At 30.9% G+C, this 18,247-nt stretch overlaps 1 protein-coding gene across 7 annotated transcripts; it reads right to left on the bottom strand.

Annotated features, from left to right (window-relative positions):
• Nucleotides 1-7,119: 7,119 nt before the first annotated feature.
• LOC107904399 (retinoblastoma-related protein) lies at nt 7,120-14,218 on the bottom strand. 7 transcript variants are annotated; one of them, XM_041112280.1, is made up of 19 exons: nt 13,939-14,218; nt 13,580-13,685; nt 13,398-13,499; nt 13,163-13,305; nt 12,969-13,065; nt 12,795-12,841; nt 11,910-12,108; nt 11,339-11,405; nt 10,948-11,127; nt 10,668-10,861; nt 9,747-10,572; nt 9,337-9,487; nt 9,171-9,243; nt 8,744-8,920; nt 8,537-8,656; nt 8,315-8,459; nt 8,090-8,202; nt 7,713-7,828; nt 7,120-7,627 (listed from the first exon to the last, which is right to left on the bottom strand). In XM_041112280.1, the coding sequence occupies exons 2-19, from the start codon at nt 13,622-13,624 to the stop codon at nt 7,471-7,473; spliced, it is 2,952 nt and encodes a 983-aa protein (XP_040968214.1). In that variant the 5' UTR covers nt 13,625-13,685; nt 13,939-14,218; the 3' UTR covers nt 7,120-7,470. The 7 variants fall into 7 exon arrangements, 6 of the variants coding, with proteins under 6 accessions (XP_040968214.1, XP_040968212.1, XP_040968211.1 ...); XM_041112278.1 differs by having other exon boundaries at nt 9,702-10,572; XM_041112277.1 differs by having other exon boundaries at nt 9,678-10,572.
• Nucleotides 14,219-18,247: the final 4,029 nt, after the last annotated feature.

Genomic DNA, 18,247 nt, shown 5'->3' on the forward strand with positions numbered 1-18,247 from the left:
TCACAAATCCTATACGCTTGAAGTTGCAGTGGGACAGATTGAAGTTGTTATGGTGAATCTTATCTCCTTGAAGTTACAGTGGAGCAGACCGAAGATAACAAATTTTATTTCCTTGAAGTTGTAGTGGAATAGATCAAGCTACAAGTCATAAATCCTATACCTTTGAAGTTGCAGTAAGTCGGATTAAATCTACCATGGCGAATCTTATATCCCTGAAGTTGTAGTGGAGCAGATTGAAGCCATTAGTCTTATCTCCCTGAAGTTGAAGTGGAACAGATTCAAGCTAAAAGTCATAAATCTCATACCCCTGAAGTTATAGTGGGACAGGTTGAAGTTATTATAGCAAATCTCATCTCTCTGAAGTGGCCTTACAGCAGATTAAAGCTATAAATCTTATCTCCCTGAAGTTACAGTGGAGCAGATTGAAGCAACAAATCCTATCTCTCTGAAATTGCAGTGGAGCAGATTAAAGCGAGCTAATCCAATACCTCTGAAGTTGCAGTAGGTCGGATTAAATCTACCATAGCAAGTCTTATATCCCTGACGTTGTAGTGGAGCAGACTAAAACCACAAGTCTCGTCTCCCTGAAGTTGCAACGGAGTAGATTGAAACTACAAGTCTTATTTCTCTAAAGTTGTGGTGGAGTGGATCGAAGCAACAAGATGCAGTGGGCTAGAATAAGGCTATTTGAAGAAGAGAAGTATTGAAAGAAGTCAAGACTCGACAAGACCAGGCAAAATTAGGCCTTTTTAAAATCTTTGTTTCGTTCCTGTTACACGACAAAGAGCAAAGAGGGGCAGTTGTAAGGCCCAATTTTGGCTCGGGCTAAACAGTCCCAAATAAAACAGTTATTAACAGTCTTTTTTTACAACTTTAAACCCAAACTTTAAACCCAAAAACAAATTCCTAAACCAAGCCCAACAATGCAGCCCAAAATCAGCAAAAAAAACTAAACCCGAGATGAGCCGCACCTAGAGTCTTCTGATCAGCTGCCACTGGCCATCGCCCTCTACCATTCTAATGCCACCACTGCAACACCGTTAGCACCGCCCGTTTACCTACAAAAAAAAAGCAGAATAATCATTTTAGTTAAAGCAAGTTGTAAATGGATATAGAGCCATATGAACCCAATGTATTTTGATTCGATTTGGGACCAAAAAAAAACACAGATTCAAACACACCAACAAAGAAAAACAGCAAGGATTTGAAGAAGAATAAACAAAGTTAGAAGCATGCTAAGGTCCTTCTTTTTTCCTTATTTTTTTCTTTTTTTACGAAACTGTTTATATACACATACATATTTATTTATTTCTTTTTTTTTAAAACTACACACACACATATATATATCTATATCAAAAAGAGTAAAAAAAGAAAAAAGAAACTTACCTTTTGTTGATTTCGCAAGAAAAAAGGCAACTTTGGCCTTCCGCCGTCGTAGACGGCCGCGTCGTCGCCGGCGGCCGACGCGGTGGTTGGTGGCCGGACCCCTGGCCAGATTTTGAAGAGGGAGAGAGGGTTGAAAGGTTTTCTTTGGTTTATTTTTTAGGAGAGTGTTAAAAATTTAAAAAAAAAACTGAAATTTTATCTTAAATAGAAACAATTAAACGGCGTCGTTTTGAAAGTTGAGTTCAAAAGCCAAAATGACGTCATTTTGGCCTCTAACTCGTGACCCGACCCATTTGCCCTTAAGATCCATGTGTTTTTAATCAAAAGGGCTAATTGCATTTTTAGCCCTTCCGCTTTTTAATTGTTTTACAATCAAGTTTCTTTCATTTTAATTTTTGCCCTTTAATTTATTTCGTTTCCAATTTGGTCCACCTTGAAGCTGTGCGTTTTGGGGGGTGAGGATTATTTCTCATTTTGTTTCCTCCTTGTTATTCGCGCGTTCAATTTGGTCCTTTACCTTTTTTATTTTTTATTTTACCCAAAACGCTGTTTAAAATTTTCAAATTAGTCCCTCTTTTGTTATTATTATATTTTTAAATTAATTAATTTAATATTATTATTCTCATTATTATTTTCCCTTTTTTGCATTTCCTTATTTTTTATTATTATCTTATTGTTAAATTAATTAATTTTACATTATCACTATTATTATTATATTTCTTTTTATGTTTACTTACCCAATATTTTCTTTAAATATATTTATCTTATCATTTTATTATTTATTCACTTATATTCTTTTATAATTTCAAACTTAGATTATTTACTTATTACTAATATTATTATTAGTTAGTTATTTATATCCTTTTACAATTTCAAACTCTTTTTTTCTTTCTTTTTTCCTTTTTTATTATTAATATTATTTTTTTAGCCGTTTACATACCATTTATTTTTGAATTTGTTTATTATTATTTTTTAATTTGCTTATTATTCTTTTTCTTATTTGTAATCAGTATATTAGTTTCGTTTATTTACTTATTCTCGTCCTTTTATTATCATTATTGTATTTATTTTGTTATACATATTAGCACCATGATTTATTTTTACACTTTACTACAAATTTATGTTACATTAGTTTTTTTCCCGACATATGTGATTTTGTTTTTATTTAAATAAGCAATATTTCATATTTTGAAATTCGAATAAACGAACGTTTTTAAAGCATAATTTTTTTAAATAATCTCGGGAATTACGGAAAGGTTGTGTTCTAACTTACGAAATATGATTTCTTTCTAAAAACCGAGATAATTAAACATCTTCCAAAATAAATAATTTTCTGTGTTTATTCTCGTTTCAGGGATTTAAGTTATTGTGTCCTAACTTACGGGACATAATTCTTTTCCTCGATTAACGTGGAATACGCTATTTTCTCAAAAAAATTAATATTTTAACAAAGGATCGTATTTTTAAAATCTTTTCGAATTCTCAATTCTCGACACTAAGACATTAATTAATCAACTAGGTGCCAATTTTGGGAGTTACGAGGGTGCTAATCTTTCCCCGTACGTAACCGACTCCCAAACCCCTTTTTTTGAATTTCGTAGATCAAAATCATCGTTTTAATAAATCGAACTTCTTATTAAAATGATCAAATTGCAAGGTGATCCGATCACACTTCATAAAAAAATGATTGGTGGTGACTCCCATTTTTCATTTTCGTTTTCAAAATAAAAGTCGACCCCTTTTTCAAAAAAAAATGGTTTTGACAATTGCCACAAGTAGTCAAAATATCCAAAGATAAAAGGAAGCATACCATCACAGTTAATCATGGTAAGCAATCAAGCACAACTCATAGCGTTCTCATTGATATGTTGCCACAATGTGATCATGAAGCATCTATACAAAATATATTACATTAGATAATCAGATTTCAAATATGACCAATATAATGTGTAGCATAAAGCTATCTCCTACCAAACACAACCAATTTACCCTCCAAACAGAACCAAACATACCCTCCAAGCACAACCAAATTTACCCCCCAAATGCATCCACTTAAACATGTATACTTACTATTTTGTACACACTTTCACATGTCACGCAACTTATGTTCATATCACATATTCTAGTCTGATATCATGCACTTACAAGTGCTCACATTATGCTCAAATAACCGCAACATATAGATCTCATATAGTGTACATAAAATCAACAAGACTCATATCATATTCAGTCATAAACACAAAACATTTTCATTGTCATCTCAATATACATCACATAACATATCACATTTAAGCATCACTTGCAAATCATCATTAGTTTAAGTAAAAGCACTTACTCATGGAACTTAGTATAGGTGATTAGGCCACCTAAGCTCCCCTTTAACACTTTGATTTGTGCATAATTATAGCACACCAAGCCACTCACCTTGCAACCTTGACTTTAATGGCAAAAATTCAAATAAGCCTTTGCTTGCCTTTGTCCTTGCTTATAGAACCTCCAATGAGTCTAGCACTTTGCATTCACAATAAATACATTACAAACACATTATAAATAGCTTCAAACAGATTTAAATAATATAAAAATGTAGACCACAACTCATCTATCATACTTACTGAAACTAGTTAGTTTTGTCAAAAATGAGATTTCACCACTCAAATCTAGTTTCTAAACCTTAATTTTGTTTTCAAACATCCTAAATATCATCTAATTACATATCTAAACCTTCAATTTTATCCAATTACACCAATCTAATTTTTCCAGAAAAATCAAGCTTATGTGATCTTTTAAAAGGAGAAAATATTCAAATTGCTTAAATTCATTAACGATTTGTTAAATTAAGATCAAATAGATTTTAATTAGCTAAAAATAAGTTAAAATCACTTTAAAACCAAAGCTTAGCCAAGAAATACGAGATCTACCATTTTCAAACCAAAAATCAACTTAAAATAAAGTGATATATTAAGATATTGATTAAATCATTTAAATCTCAAATTGAAATAACAACTCACTTAGTTTAATCATTAAAAGTAAAAATCTTACCTCAATTTTACAAAATCGACGAGCTATAAAGCTAATTCGAGTTTTGAACCTATAAAGAACTTTAGAGAAATTGAGGTTGAAAACATGAGTATTCTTCAAAATTGAAGAGAGATTTTGTGTTTGGAGAGCTTGAAAAACAAAGAGGATGAACTAATTTCAAAAGAAAAAAAAACTTTGGTTTAGTGTTTGGCAAATTTTGGAAGAAGATGAAATGAGAGGGAAGGAGACGTGGGGTTGTTAAATAGGCAACCATTTTTTAAAAAATTGGGCCATTTCTCTCTTTCCAAATTGGTCCTTGTTTTTCAATTAAAGCCAATTTCAAAATTATTTTCAAATCTAATCTCATTTTTAAAATTTATTTTAACCAAATTAAATTCCGAACACTTAGTTTTAATTTCTAACCTAAAATTATTAATTCTATTTATTTTAATATTTTATTTAATTAATTCCTAATTATCTTAATTATCTAACCCAATTACTATTTTCGATTCACTAGCTCCTGATTTACTATCTCGATTTTACTAGCCTGATTTTTGGGATGTGACAGAATTAATATGCGAAAGACCATTGAGTTTGAAGTTCAATACTCAAACATGCCATCTATATATTGCATATGCCTATTTTAGCCTTTTAATTGTTGAACCAAATGGTGGTATAACTATACGACTAGTTTTTTCAATCAAAGGAGTGCCATTCAAATCTACGAGCTTAGATATTGATAAAATCATTGACATGGTTTATTTCACTGATAGTAGCATTATTGTTTTCCAAAGAAGGTTCTTTTTCTTTTTCTTTTTTATCCTTACTAATTTCATCTATTTAGGTGAATTAATATATTCGTATTTAATATCTTCATACTTATATAGAGAGATTTTTTTTATATCAAAAGAGTTATTTATTTTTTAATTAGGTAGGGATGTTGATTTTCTTGTAAGCTTCGGTGATAGAACTAGTCGGCTGTTGAAATATAATCCTCATTCAGGAGAAGATCAAATTATACGATGGTTTAGCTTTTCCTAATGGAGTTGCTTTGAATATAAACAATTCGTTTATTCTAATGAGGGGATCAATAAAAAAATTAATTTTAAAGTTTAGTATGCACTATTTGAAAGTAGCTCTCAAAGTAGTTGTTGAATTGCCCAGGGTTCCAAATAATATAAAGAGGAATAAAAATGGTGAATTTTGGGTAGCCTTAAAAGAACAGAAGATTGGGAACAATTGAAACCGGTGCTCCGAATCCAATCAAAATGAAGTTTAATGAAGGAGTTAAGATTTTAAAAAATTTGGATGAAAAAGATGCACTTACCTTCAACTTAATCTGTGAAGATGAAGAATATAGGGAAAATTATATATGAGATCATATGTAGGCATTTTAAATGCCTAATTGAGATTTTTTATTTTAGAACTTTTTAGTTATTTTTGTTTATTTTGATTTTAAATTTATTATATTTAAAGTTTCAAATTTTATTTTTAAGAAATTTTGTTTTAAAATTTTAGTAACCATTTTTTATCCGGAGTAGACTGGTCCAAATTGATATAGATAGTCTCCTTTTGAAACCAGCTTTATAATCCAATTCTGGAAATTTGTTCGGATTCTTTGCTACTTCATTTTGGATTTTAATCTTGATTTAATTAAAGCTTTATAATCCAATTCTGGAAATTTGTTCGGATTCTTTGCTACTTCATTTTGGATTTTAATCTTGATTTAATTAAATCTGTTTCATGCTTCTTCTTTAATACTATATATATATATGTTAGTGTAGTATTATTTCAAGAGTATATGTATAGTAATATATGTATAATTATAAATATGGTTAAATAATGAGCATAACGTATAGTGTTATGTGTTATGTTTTGAGATTGTATTGTATGTCTTACATTATGCCATATATCAATTTGTGTTTGTGTATCTAAAGGTATCTAGATATTATGTGTTATACTTTTACAATGTTAGGTGGATTTCTGTTTTATTTTATTACAAGAAATCAGTTGTCTTGTGCAACTACGTATAAGCCAAGTACAACTATCATTTTGGGTAATTTATACGTATAAGTATAATAAAATATAGATTCCTTAAGAATTAGGATAGATATTATATTTTTTTTCTTGGAGAGATGCTCTGAAAGTTGTGCTTGCCATTAGACAACATTTGCAATTGAAAAGAAGTAATACAAAGTTAATTTCATATAGTGACATATATTTTTAAATATATTTTTCAATTTCATATAAATATTTAAAATATACATATAATTTTTTACATTTATAATATTTTTTAAATTTTTTATTATTGAGATCAAATTTATTTAAATTTAAGACTAAATTAACATAATATGTCATTTAATGGTTAGATAACTAAAACACCATCTCAAATAGTTTGGTGGACAAATTGTAATTTTTTTTATAATTGTGTGATCAAAATTAAATAACCAAAGAAGAAATTTATCCAATTTTTTAAAGGTCTGAAACTACAATTACAACAAGACGAGAGGATGTAATATGGATATTTCTTTCACAATCATGAAATTGGTTTATTAATAAAAATTGTGCCAAGGCGCCCACAAAGAACACCCGGAAAATAAAAAAACATAGGCATTAGAGAACATAAATTGGTGATGCATAGCAATCATCAATGTTTTGGCTTATTCCGAAGTGCGAGGCAGCTTTAAAATGACACCATTGAAGGCCTTCCCGAGCTTAAAAATGAAATCAATACTATATGATTTATTTTTCAGATGTGATCGCCTTCCAAATATATATAAAAATGATTAAAATACAAAACATGATCCCACGCGTCATCATACCATATGACACCTTAAAAGTGGACTGGAACCAACATTGCTACTATTTGCTACAATCAAAAGAGGCACATTTTATACCAATTTGTTAGCCCAACTTCCAAGTACTGAATCTAACATCCTTAAGCTCGTAGGAGCGGTGGCGGCTATTCTACAATACCCCTTCTTATAAACTTAAACCTGCTGCAGTGTATAACAAGAATAGGGAAATAAAGGCAGAATTTACAAGGAACGCATGTCCTATGCTGCACTAAGATTCCGGTTGCTCAGATTTTAAAGCTGCACCTGGTGAGGATGCCAATGTGTGGCTCCAGCTCTGAAGGTAAAGGCTATTTGCAACCATGGAATCACTAACCAAGCCACCCTCAAGATCATCGAACTTGAGTTTAATTCTGATATTCCGAGTACTAAAAACAGCAAAGCAAATGGCAGCATCATTAATGTAGTACACGGCAAGAATTTCCATACTTGAAAACAAAAAAAGAAAAATACCTGTTCAACTGATTGTTGATGGCGGTTAGGTCTTTTGAAGGACTCTGAAAGGCACGGGTACTCTCTCCGACACAAGCATAGTAGCTTCTCGCGCTATGCGAGATTAGAGCATCCATCTGTAGATGAAAACAAATTTAAGAAACAGGATCGACTTTCTTTTTACAAGATTCATAAAAACTTAAATATTTGCAAATTAAAAGATCTTTTTTTTTTAATTCCTTTTTTCTGTATCGGCCCTTTTAAGAGTGCTTGCATTTTTAAACAAACAGTTGAGTTGCAGTAGTTATCAAATACACTCTTTCCATTTTTTTCTGGTTTTCTAGTAAATCGAAATTTGATCACTCTATGAAGAACCAAAAATTATATATAATAAGAACCTTGGATGCTCGCAATGGGGACACGTATACATTGTGCTTTGCAGATACTTTCATTGGGGACATATCAGGGAGACTCGGAAAAGAGGCAACTTTAGGTGATCCAGGGCATGGACCTAACTAGTCAATGAAGAGAGAAGCGAATTAGAATGGTTTGCATAAGCAGCAAGGACAGAATATTACATTAACACCCCCACCCCAAATAATGGAAAAAATTGAAAGGTTTACCATCATTACTATTGTTGGATTCAGGAACCTGGGTTGTTCTTGTAGTCGTTCTGGAAAGATCAAGTTCTTCAAGCAAATATTTTATGGCAGGAATGAATTTTGTATTGTAAAATGCGACAATACCAACATGATCCTGCCTGGTTCTCTGTTTTCAGATCATTAAAATGGTTAAAAACTCACTCGAAAGCAAGCACCATAGAAAATAGAGATGAGATATTATACCCCGTTCTGTTGTGTTGATGATCTGTCAACAAATACACTGCAGTAAACTTCGGGTCTACCTTGCAGTTGCTTCCTATAGTTTCTAGTAATTTCTTTAAACGGTAGTTCCAACTGAGAAAGCTGTAGGCCATTCATTCAGAAAGTAAGGGTAAAAAGTGTAGACAAATCTAACAACGCCAGCATCTAAAAGATATCATAAGAACTGACCTTTGCAACTACATAGAGACAACAAAGGATGATCTGGTCAATATGATGGTTAAAAAACAGAGAAGTCCGCTGGCTAAGTATTTGTTGAAAAAGAAAATATACACTCTCCCTAATCTCTTGAGACAGTTGTAGCCTCTCAACCATACCATTAATCCAGACAGCAGCCAACTTATTAATCTAGACAGTGCAAAAGCAACTGACATGTTAGTGACGGAGCAGAGTGATAACTGAATCTAAATCAATAGCAAAAGTTGGTGCATATTGGCAATCTGGCACCAAAATATATCAAGGGATATTTACATTTGCAATGGGTGCTAATAGGCCAACTTTTTGTGATGATACACGTAACCGTAAGGCACAACATAGTGATGCAGGACTTAAACAAATAGATGAAACTTGAAAGCCTAATTCATCTATATTTTGATACCTTACTAAAGAATATATTAATTCCTGTTTCGGCACATGTTTCTCCTCCACCAACAGGGTTAGGGCGTGTTGGACTGCAAAACAAGTACACGAAAATAAAATCCATAAGCAAGTGCTAATAGTGTAGGTTTTTCTACTTCCCTTTGAACTTGCACCATACAAGATACCTGGCAAACACAGATTGCAAAGGAGCCTTCCGAAGGTCGCTGAAAGCTAATAGACGGTCCTTCGCTGGTGATGTAAAAGAATTCCGTTCAACCAATACACTCCTGTAGTCAGTGCATTGTCTCTTCGGAGACCTGACATCCCCATTTTGACCTGAAAAAGGAACATGACCATGTAAATTAAGTTCAGGATAGAGTCGAGTTTAACACTTTCAAGTGGGAATAACTGTAATTCAATCCTATAACACAAGCCACTACAGTAGGCAAGCAAATGGGCACCAGTTACAAAGTATTCAATATCTGAATATAACTAGTGGTAAAGCTAAGCTACTAATGATTCATAACTAAGATCAAGCTACCAAAATTACTTGGTGATGTTTCATGCTTCTGCAAAGAAGGCACTGTTGGAATACCTCCGGAAAAGTTTATATGCATTGCAATTGCATCCAAAGATGGCATTGGTTCTGCCAATAAGCCAAGACGATTTATTTCGGAAGAGAGTGCAGGCCTTGCAACTATCAAGGTATTGTACAATGAGGAGCCTTTATCCCACACCATGCTTTCCAAAAGCCTCTCCTCCAGAGAGTTTAGATGCCGCTTCAGTTCTCTTGGTAAAGACTTTTCATGTCTAATGAAACTTTCTATCACCTTGCTTAGATCAAAGGCCGTGATACCAGTTCTGCCTAGAACTGTAGGAAACAGCATTGTAGCAGTCTTATGTGTTGCTAGCACTAGTTCAGCAGAACAAGCAAGCATACATCTGTGAAATCTCTCATTAGTTAACAAAGGGGTCAAGTTAGGTGCACGTAATATTTGAGCCTCTGCTGTACACATAGCTTCCAGAACCCTATAGTATAACTTAAGTGTTTCCAGTCTTCGTTGTTCCATCCATGTATCATCCATTAGGTTTGCACTTCGAAGGCTTCCAGTTAGACTACAATCATGACTACAGGGAAATATGGCCTCCAATATTATATGAGCCCTACGTATCACATCATTGGTAACATCTTTATCACAGGATGATAAAAAATGCTGTAACTCTGCTGAAGGTCTTGAAGGAAGCGGACAAATAAAAGTACGAAGCCACTTTGCAGTTGTCATTGCAGTGCTGACAGGAGTAGAGGCCACCTTTCCGTTAAGTGGCCCAAGGACACCATTTACGTGAGATGCACGATGACAATGAGGAGACAGTGGGCTTGTGATTGTCTTTGATGGTGAAGCTATTGAATCAAACTTCCTCTACTCAACAAATAAAAACCTTAGATAAAGTGACTGCTCAATGAAGCATATAAACCGAACAAGGGATAACATGCTTTCACAAATATGAAACGCACCTTAATGCCAGAAATATTCACATCCTCTCCAGACAAGCTCCCAAAAACAAGTAAACTATCTTCTTCATTTATGAACAGCCTCTCGTCCAGATCACCTCTATTACGAGTTGCATTATTGTAATTATTTTCTAAAATGCTCAAATTGGATAAAAAAGATTGTTCCTCCAGTAAACCTTCAAAATAGACCAAGCCATCTGGCATCAAAGAAGATCAGATAATTAGAAGCATAAGCAAATGAAAGCATGCTGTCCAAAATACATCCATGACTTTTGTAACAAACCTGTATCAATATGTTCCAGTGTTTCAGTTTTGCACTCGAATGCTGGACATGGCTTTTTTTTCAATATATCTTCCATCAACTTATTGGTCATCTTCAGTGTTCTCCTCAACTCAGCTTCTGAAGCATCATACATGTTGCAAAGTGATGCAAGCAAGTCAACACCTTTTTCACCTTTCTTAACTAAAAGATCAAAAAACAAAGAAATCACAATAGGAACGACAAATTTATCTCCACCAGGAAAAGAAAATAGAAATATGTAAAAGGATAAGGACAAAACACCAGTGTAGAATACTGGCCAAAAGGAACACCAGTGAAGAATAAAAAATGCTTTCTTCATTAATAAGAAGGATAGATCTATAATTTTGACTGCCACAAAAGAGCAGATAATTACCAAAGCGTGGAGAGTCATTGATCTTGAAGTTTCTGTAGCAAATAGGAACATGTAAAATGAGAATAGCCTGCAAGAAATCACAAAAAAAAGAAGTAAGAAGAAACAATTAACCTCCATAATTGCTACATGCTATAGTAAATGTCTAACAGCATATTGGAGTTGAATCTTTTGAAGCACACTTAAATGTAGTTTTCAACCTTTGCTTTCTGTCTTTTTAATAACTACTAGTTAGATTGGGATGAAAACAGACATGCAATACACAGTGCAACATGATATGAATGCAGTGACACGTGAATTTTTAGGACACGATATTATAGGGCAATAGAAACTTTTTTACACAATAACATACAATAGAATGTGTCCAGCACTTAGACATTCCACTAACAGAAGTGTCCGTGCTACACAGATTTGTAATATTATAATAAGAACAACACGTTCCTTTAGAAGAAATGGATGACATGTTATTACTTAGGAAAACCAGGTCTGCCTTCCTATAATAAACTATTAAGAAAGACACAGAAGTTGGAAAAAAAAAACATAAAACAAAAAGCCACAGAAAAGTGTAACTGACCAGTACAGAAACAAAACCATTTGCGCAAGTCACTAGGTCTGCAAAACGGCTGAATGCATGTACACGGAGTGCCAAAAACAGTAACCACCCAAAACGATGGTACTTCGACAAATAATCAGGAGCACTAGTAGCACTTTCCTGTTTTCCAATATTTGCATCACTTGACAAGAAGAGTTCCCAAAATGCACGCTTGTATGACCTTTTGTACCATTAAATAGAAAGATGCACATATTATTTACTTTACAAAATGGAGAGCTATACAAAGTACCCAGAAAATCAGGTTTTTAGGATATAGTTGCTCAGAGAAAAATAACATCATACACAGTACAAATTCCATGTAATATATGATTGAAATATAAAACAGCGATCTGTCTAAATGAGAATGCCATACGCATATCAGGATCATAAATTTGACCCTGTTATCTATCTGACAAGATTGCAATCAAACCAGGCCATAAACACGCTGCATGACCAGCAGTTGGCTTAAATAGGATGTGTCTGTGGTGTGAGTATGGTGCCTGCATGTATGTATTGAATGAATTTTTAACTTGCAAACATCTTTGATTTGCCCATCTTGTACACCGCACCACCTCCCACTGTGTGGGTAATAAACACTTAAGGAAAACACCAACATATACACCTGTTCTTGTCAATTTCAAAGGTTCAAAGCAATATAAGGAAGCACACTGCAGAATCTACACAACTATAGAACATAAATTGATGACTGAGGCAATATATCTTTTCACCATGCATTTAAAAGTAATCATCAACTTTAGTAAATCATAGTTATATTGAGGAAAAGAGAGAAATACTAGTGCCATTACAAAGTTATACGCACATAGCATATTTTAATCTGAACAGAATATAAATCAAAAGGGCACCTACTTGCTTATAAGGGTCAAGTGCTCAAAATTGGCCTGCATCTCCTTTGCCTAATTGATTAAAGTGTCATAGATCAATAATAAAATATGTCACACCATAAAGAAGTCCTTTTTAGCCAAAAAAAAAAAGAAAAAAAAAAAGAACAAATTAAACCATAGATCTATATTCTTTCACCACCTCAAGTCTACTCTCCCAATCTTCACCATACATGTTAGTCAATACAAGACCAGCTTTTACTACAAATTGACGCAACTCTTCAAAGAAATACACTATACTGCAAGACAGGAAAAAGAAAAGGAAGCTTGGTGTCGTTAAAACAGGTGTAGATAAAAAAGAACACCCATATGTATACAAAATTAACAGCATCATACTTTAGCTTTGTAGCTCTCAATATCTGGCATAACGTAAACCTATTTTCATCAGATTTTTGTTGTGCACTGTCTCCATCTTTTTCACTTAGGCGGTTCAGCGAATACAAGACAAATGAAAACCAAAACCGCTCTGCTTCTTCAACCTAAATCCAGAGTAAACGCAACTGAGTTTAGTTAACCAGAACGCAATTACATTAATAATTTCATTGTAAAAAGAAAGTTCAAAAATAACTACCGTCCTCTCAGCTGATGAAACATTAGATGAAACAAGATGTTTGGTTTCTTTGAATAGCTTCATAGCTCCTAAGCAAGTTTTCTCATCCGAAGATAACCCTTTCTGCAAATCATGAAAAAACATCATTACCAAAAAAAGGGAGCATATCTGAAATAATATTACTAAAAAGAACATATTACTACCTTGCACAAATCAGTGAATCTAGCTTCAAAAGCATCGCCATCCATGCTGTTGGAAGTTGAAACTAAAGGCTTAACGTCTCCCAACTCTTTGAAATAATCCTAGCAGCTGATTTCAAATTTCACAAATTTCGAAAATTAAAGATTATGATTCCTCGAAAAGTTTTATCAATAAACTCATAACCAGTATATTAAAGATTACGCTAGCCGCTAGAGTTGCTAAGCCCAAAAAAAACAGCAAAAGAACTAGGAAAAAAAAGCTATTATTACAAAAAGAAAAGTAAAATTCAGAACCAAAAAAAAAATTTCTTTTGTGCTTCTGAAAATGGAGAATTATCATTCAAGAATGCAAGGAAGCTTACAAATTCAGGGCTTGAAATTCGGTTAGGATCGTATCTACAGATCCAGTGAAGAAAAAAACCTTTTAACGGATCGAGAACAAGAAAAAAAAACAGTGAGAAAGCAACAGAAAAAAATTCCTTCTTTATTTTTTTATATTCTCGTTAAGAACAAGTCAAAGAACCCAAAAATCTTCCCTCTTTCTTTCTTATATGTAATTTTATCTCTCTGATTTTGGGCCTCTTTTTGTGGAAACCCTAATCAAGGAAGGATCTTTTTCTCTGTAGCGCGGGAAAATTAACCAACATAACATCATGATAGCATTCACATGCACATGACATGCGTGACTATCCAGTTATATTTTGACACCTCATGATGTAGGACTGGCCTTTTGGCGCCAAAATTGCTTAACGCCACGCCGTGACGAGGTTTCCCGCTTTGCAAAGTTAGGGAAGCGGTCTCCGTTACGATGATGTTTAATGGAATAGTTTTTGGGTTGGGTTCCGCCCAGCCGTTCACCGGTCTTGCAATTGGGCTCTTTGATTTAAGTCATTACTTTGAACGAAAATATTTTGGCTTAATCACAAATTTGGCCACTAATATTTGCATATTTTGTCAAAATGGTTTTAATTGTGGAAAATAATAAGATAAATATGTAATATATTAAATTAAAAAACAACACTTAATTTAAAGAAAATAAACATAATTATCTAAAACAAATTAACTCTATGAAAAACTTCTCAATAAACAAACATATGAAAAATTAAAATCTTTGGAAAGAAAAGAAAATTTGAAACCTTGAATTTATTCATTAAATATATTAGAAAAAGCATATTGGAGAAAATAACAAAGGTTAATGATAAAAAAAATGCTCAAAATACAGTTAAGGTTATTTTGACAAAACATACAAACATTAATGGCCAAATTTATCATTAAGCCAAATATTTTTGTTGAATATTCTTTTGTTTATAACTTTTTTTTTGTGTGTGTGTTTTATATCTGAATTTTAATTTTTTTCGCTTAAATTAAACTAGATTTTATGATGACTCAAATAAAATATTTTATGTTAAAAATATTTTTTTTAAAATTATTGACTAATAAATATACGTGGAGTATTAATAAATTTATATTTTATTACTATTGAACATGTATACTATCATTATATTTATAATTTTTAATTCGTTTATTTAAGGATAATATAAAAGTATGAAAAACAAAAATTCCATCATAATAATATTAACTATAATTTAAAATCATAGTTATTTATGTAATTTCATAACCGAATTGAAAGGGTGAATACTATAGATATTTTTTTCTTGATGAATATTTAATGAATTTTTTCATAGGCATTAAACAAACAAGTTCACAAGTAGACTTGTTCGAGGGCTGGGTAGCCCACCCGTCGGGTCGGGTTTGGACAATAATTTTTTTCACTTTGAGCCAGCTCGATTCGGCCCAAATTTAATTTAAATAATATTTTATGTTTTTAGTAGTAAAACAGAATTTAATGGTAAGCTAAGTCGACCTAAAAGCAAATTTGGACTTGAAAATTATTTTGAAATCCAGCCTCAAACCGATTCGGACCCATAAACACCTTTATTCATAAAGGAATTTGTTGATAAACTTAAATAATTTTTCTTTAAATTGAATTATAAAAAAATATAAATATTAATTAAATTGTTTTTTAACAATAAATTCAGGCACCCACGTGCAAGAATCACGTGGCTCTCATCTCATGGACATGTAGTGGAGGTGTAGAACTAGAACCAAGCAAACTTATCCTTTACTATCAATAGGCACAAAAGTTAATTTAATTGATGCCTTAAGAAGAAGAAATTGACATGGAAAAGATCAAAATTCATTTTTGGATGCACATTTGCGTTCTCGCGTCTAACAAGGATCATTTGTCCTTTCACTCTTTTTTGCGCCATGCAACTTCATGTGCTTACTTCCTCACATGTTCGCTTCTTTTTTAAACCTATATAAATTTATTTATACATCAGTTTTAAAATATTTTATAATTAAATTCATATAAAAATATTTTAAAATATGATTAATTTTTATAAAAAGAGAAAAAAACATGTAATATTCATTAAACAGTACCCTAAATATTAATATAATAAAAAGTATTTTGCAAATTTTACATAATTTTAAAAAATAATTATTTATTTACTATCAATGTATCATTTATATTAATTTTATGGTTCATGAAAATTAATTCGTTCCACATTTAAAATTACTACTTCTAATAATGTATGAATTTTATACTGACATATCTTATTATTATTGCGCTCAACAATTATTTATAAAAATCAATTCCCTATACCTTACCGACTGCCATCCACCTTTCTTAAAAAAGAAAAACTTCAAACGTTAGGAAAACCTATTTAAATAGTTCAATATTAATTTTTTTCATAAAATAATTAATTATTATATTATTTTAAATTGAAATATGAAATGTAAAATATTTTTTTATAAATTAGTTAAATAATTAAAATTATATTTTTTTCACATGTATAAATATTTTTATAAAATTTACAAATTTTATATTCAATTAATTTATAATTTAAAATTATTTAACAAAATTTTCATTGAAAATATTGGGTTTTTTTAATATTTATTAAGTAAACAACAAAGATAAAATATGTTGGTAAAAATAAGCTTATAAATTAATTAAAATACTTAAAAAAAGTTTTGAGTTTTTTTATAAGTATTAATTAATTTATAATTTATATTTTTAACACCTATAAATATTATAACTCAAATTATAACTAAAAAGGAAGGCTCCAACACTCGTCCACCCTTTTTTATTTTTTTGCCATTTCAATTATAATGGTAAAATATCAGTTTTGATCCCTTTATTATACTCAAATTTAATATTTAATCTTTATATTTTTATTTGATATAATTTAATTATCTACTTTTATAATAATATTAGGTAGTCCAAATAATTAAAATTTTTAGTTATTCTAATTAATTTTTTTAATCTATTTTTTAAAAGAAAGTTCTATTCAATAATAGCTTGGCATAATGGATTGAAACAACTGTTATGAAAAAACTTCACATCAGCTACTAAAAAATATCCACAGTGTTAATTATTTGGACTAATTAATGGCACAAGTCTTCTTTTTTTTTAGTCATTATAAGATAATGATAAATTTGTAATTTTGATCTCTCTATTACGCTCACATTTGAGATTTATTATTTATATTTTAATTTAACATAATTTTATCTTCTACTTTTATAATAACATTAGTTAACCCAAATAATTAATCTACTTAACTATATGATTAGGTGAATTTTTCTTTAAAACACCTTTCTAACACTATATATATAAATTTCTACATGAAGTGGGAATAAGAAAAAATTTGACCTCAACGTTCTTAACTTCAACTAATTAATCATATTGTATAGAGAAACCAATTTATATAAAAATTATAAATATATACTACGTTCTAAATTTAAACATAATAGAGAGACGATTACCATAATTTGATCTAAAACAATCTATGCCGAATATAATTATTGATATTTTTTATTTAATAAAATGGTAATTATTTGGTACAAGGGCAGTGGAAAATTTTAACTCTACAAGCATAGGCAAATTTAGGGGGGCTGGGTTGTTATTTAGGCCCTTAAAAATTTTTTAAAAAACTTTTAAATTAGTAAAGGTAAAATTGTACTTTGGCCCCCTAAAATTATAAAAAAAATTGATTTAATCCTTTAAAAATTATAAAGATATAAATTATAAAAAATTAAAATTTCATTCGACTCTCTAAAAATTTGTTCTAACTTCGCTCCTGTCTACAAGAGGATTGAGATTTTACCACATGTCTTGTCAATAATTTTATAAAAAAATTGTTTTTTATTTAATTTATTTGGTATAGGTGGTTATATATTTGTGGAAAATGAATGGGAGATAACAAACTAATATTTACTAAAAATTAAAATATATATATATGTGTGTGTGTGTGTCATGTAATAAAAAAGTGTGTTTGAATGAAAAGTATTCATGTTTCATTATTGATATTAACTACTTGTCGTTTACATCATTTATCATTTATTAAATTTTGGTTAATATATGTAATAGGTTATTATACTTTTCATAAACATGCAATTTAGTTTATATACTTTTATTTTTAGAAATTTAGCTCCTCTACTTTCAAATTTCAAAGTTTAGATTCAATTGTTACCGTTGTTTATTTTTTTGTTAAATTTATTAATGTGACATTTTGAAATTAAAAAAAAAACTTCACTTGACAGTATAATTAAAAGAAATGGCTTTTGTAATGAATCTGAATTTAACAAAATAAATTTAATAGTGTTAATAAT

This window comes from Gossypium hirsutum, chromosome A05 (genome assembly GCF_007990345.1).
Source record: "Gossypium hirsutum isolate 1008001.06 chromosome A05, Gossypium_hirsutum_v2.1, whole genome shotgun sequence".
Taxonomy (NCBI): domain Eukaryota; kingdom Viridiplantae; phylum Streptophyta; class Magnoliopsida; order Malvales; family Malvaceae; genus Gossypium; species Gossypium hirsutum.

What these genes read in the sequence shown, in the direction of transcription:
- LOC107904399 (XM_041112277.1), bottom strand. Translation starts at nt 13,624, where the DNA reads ATGGATGGCGATGCTTTTGAAGCTAGATTCACTGATTTGTGCAAG. An exon ending in TTTTGGTAGCTTGATCTTAG is followed by an intron (nt 9,488 to 9,677) that starts TTATGAATCATT and finishes TTCCTTTTTCAG; the next exon opens with GTCAAAATGGGGATGTCAGG. An exon ending in ATCCAACAATAGTAATGATG is followed by an intron (nt 8,203 to 8,314) that starts GTAAACCTTTCA and finishes TTGACTAGTTAG; the next exon opens with GTCCATGCCCTGGATCACCT.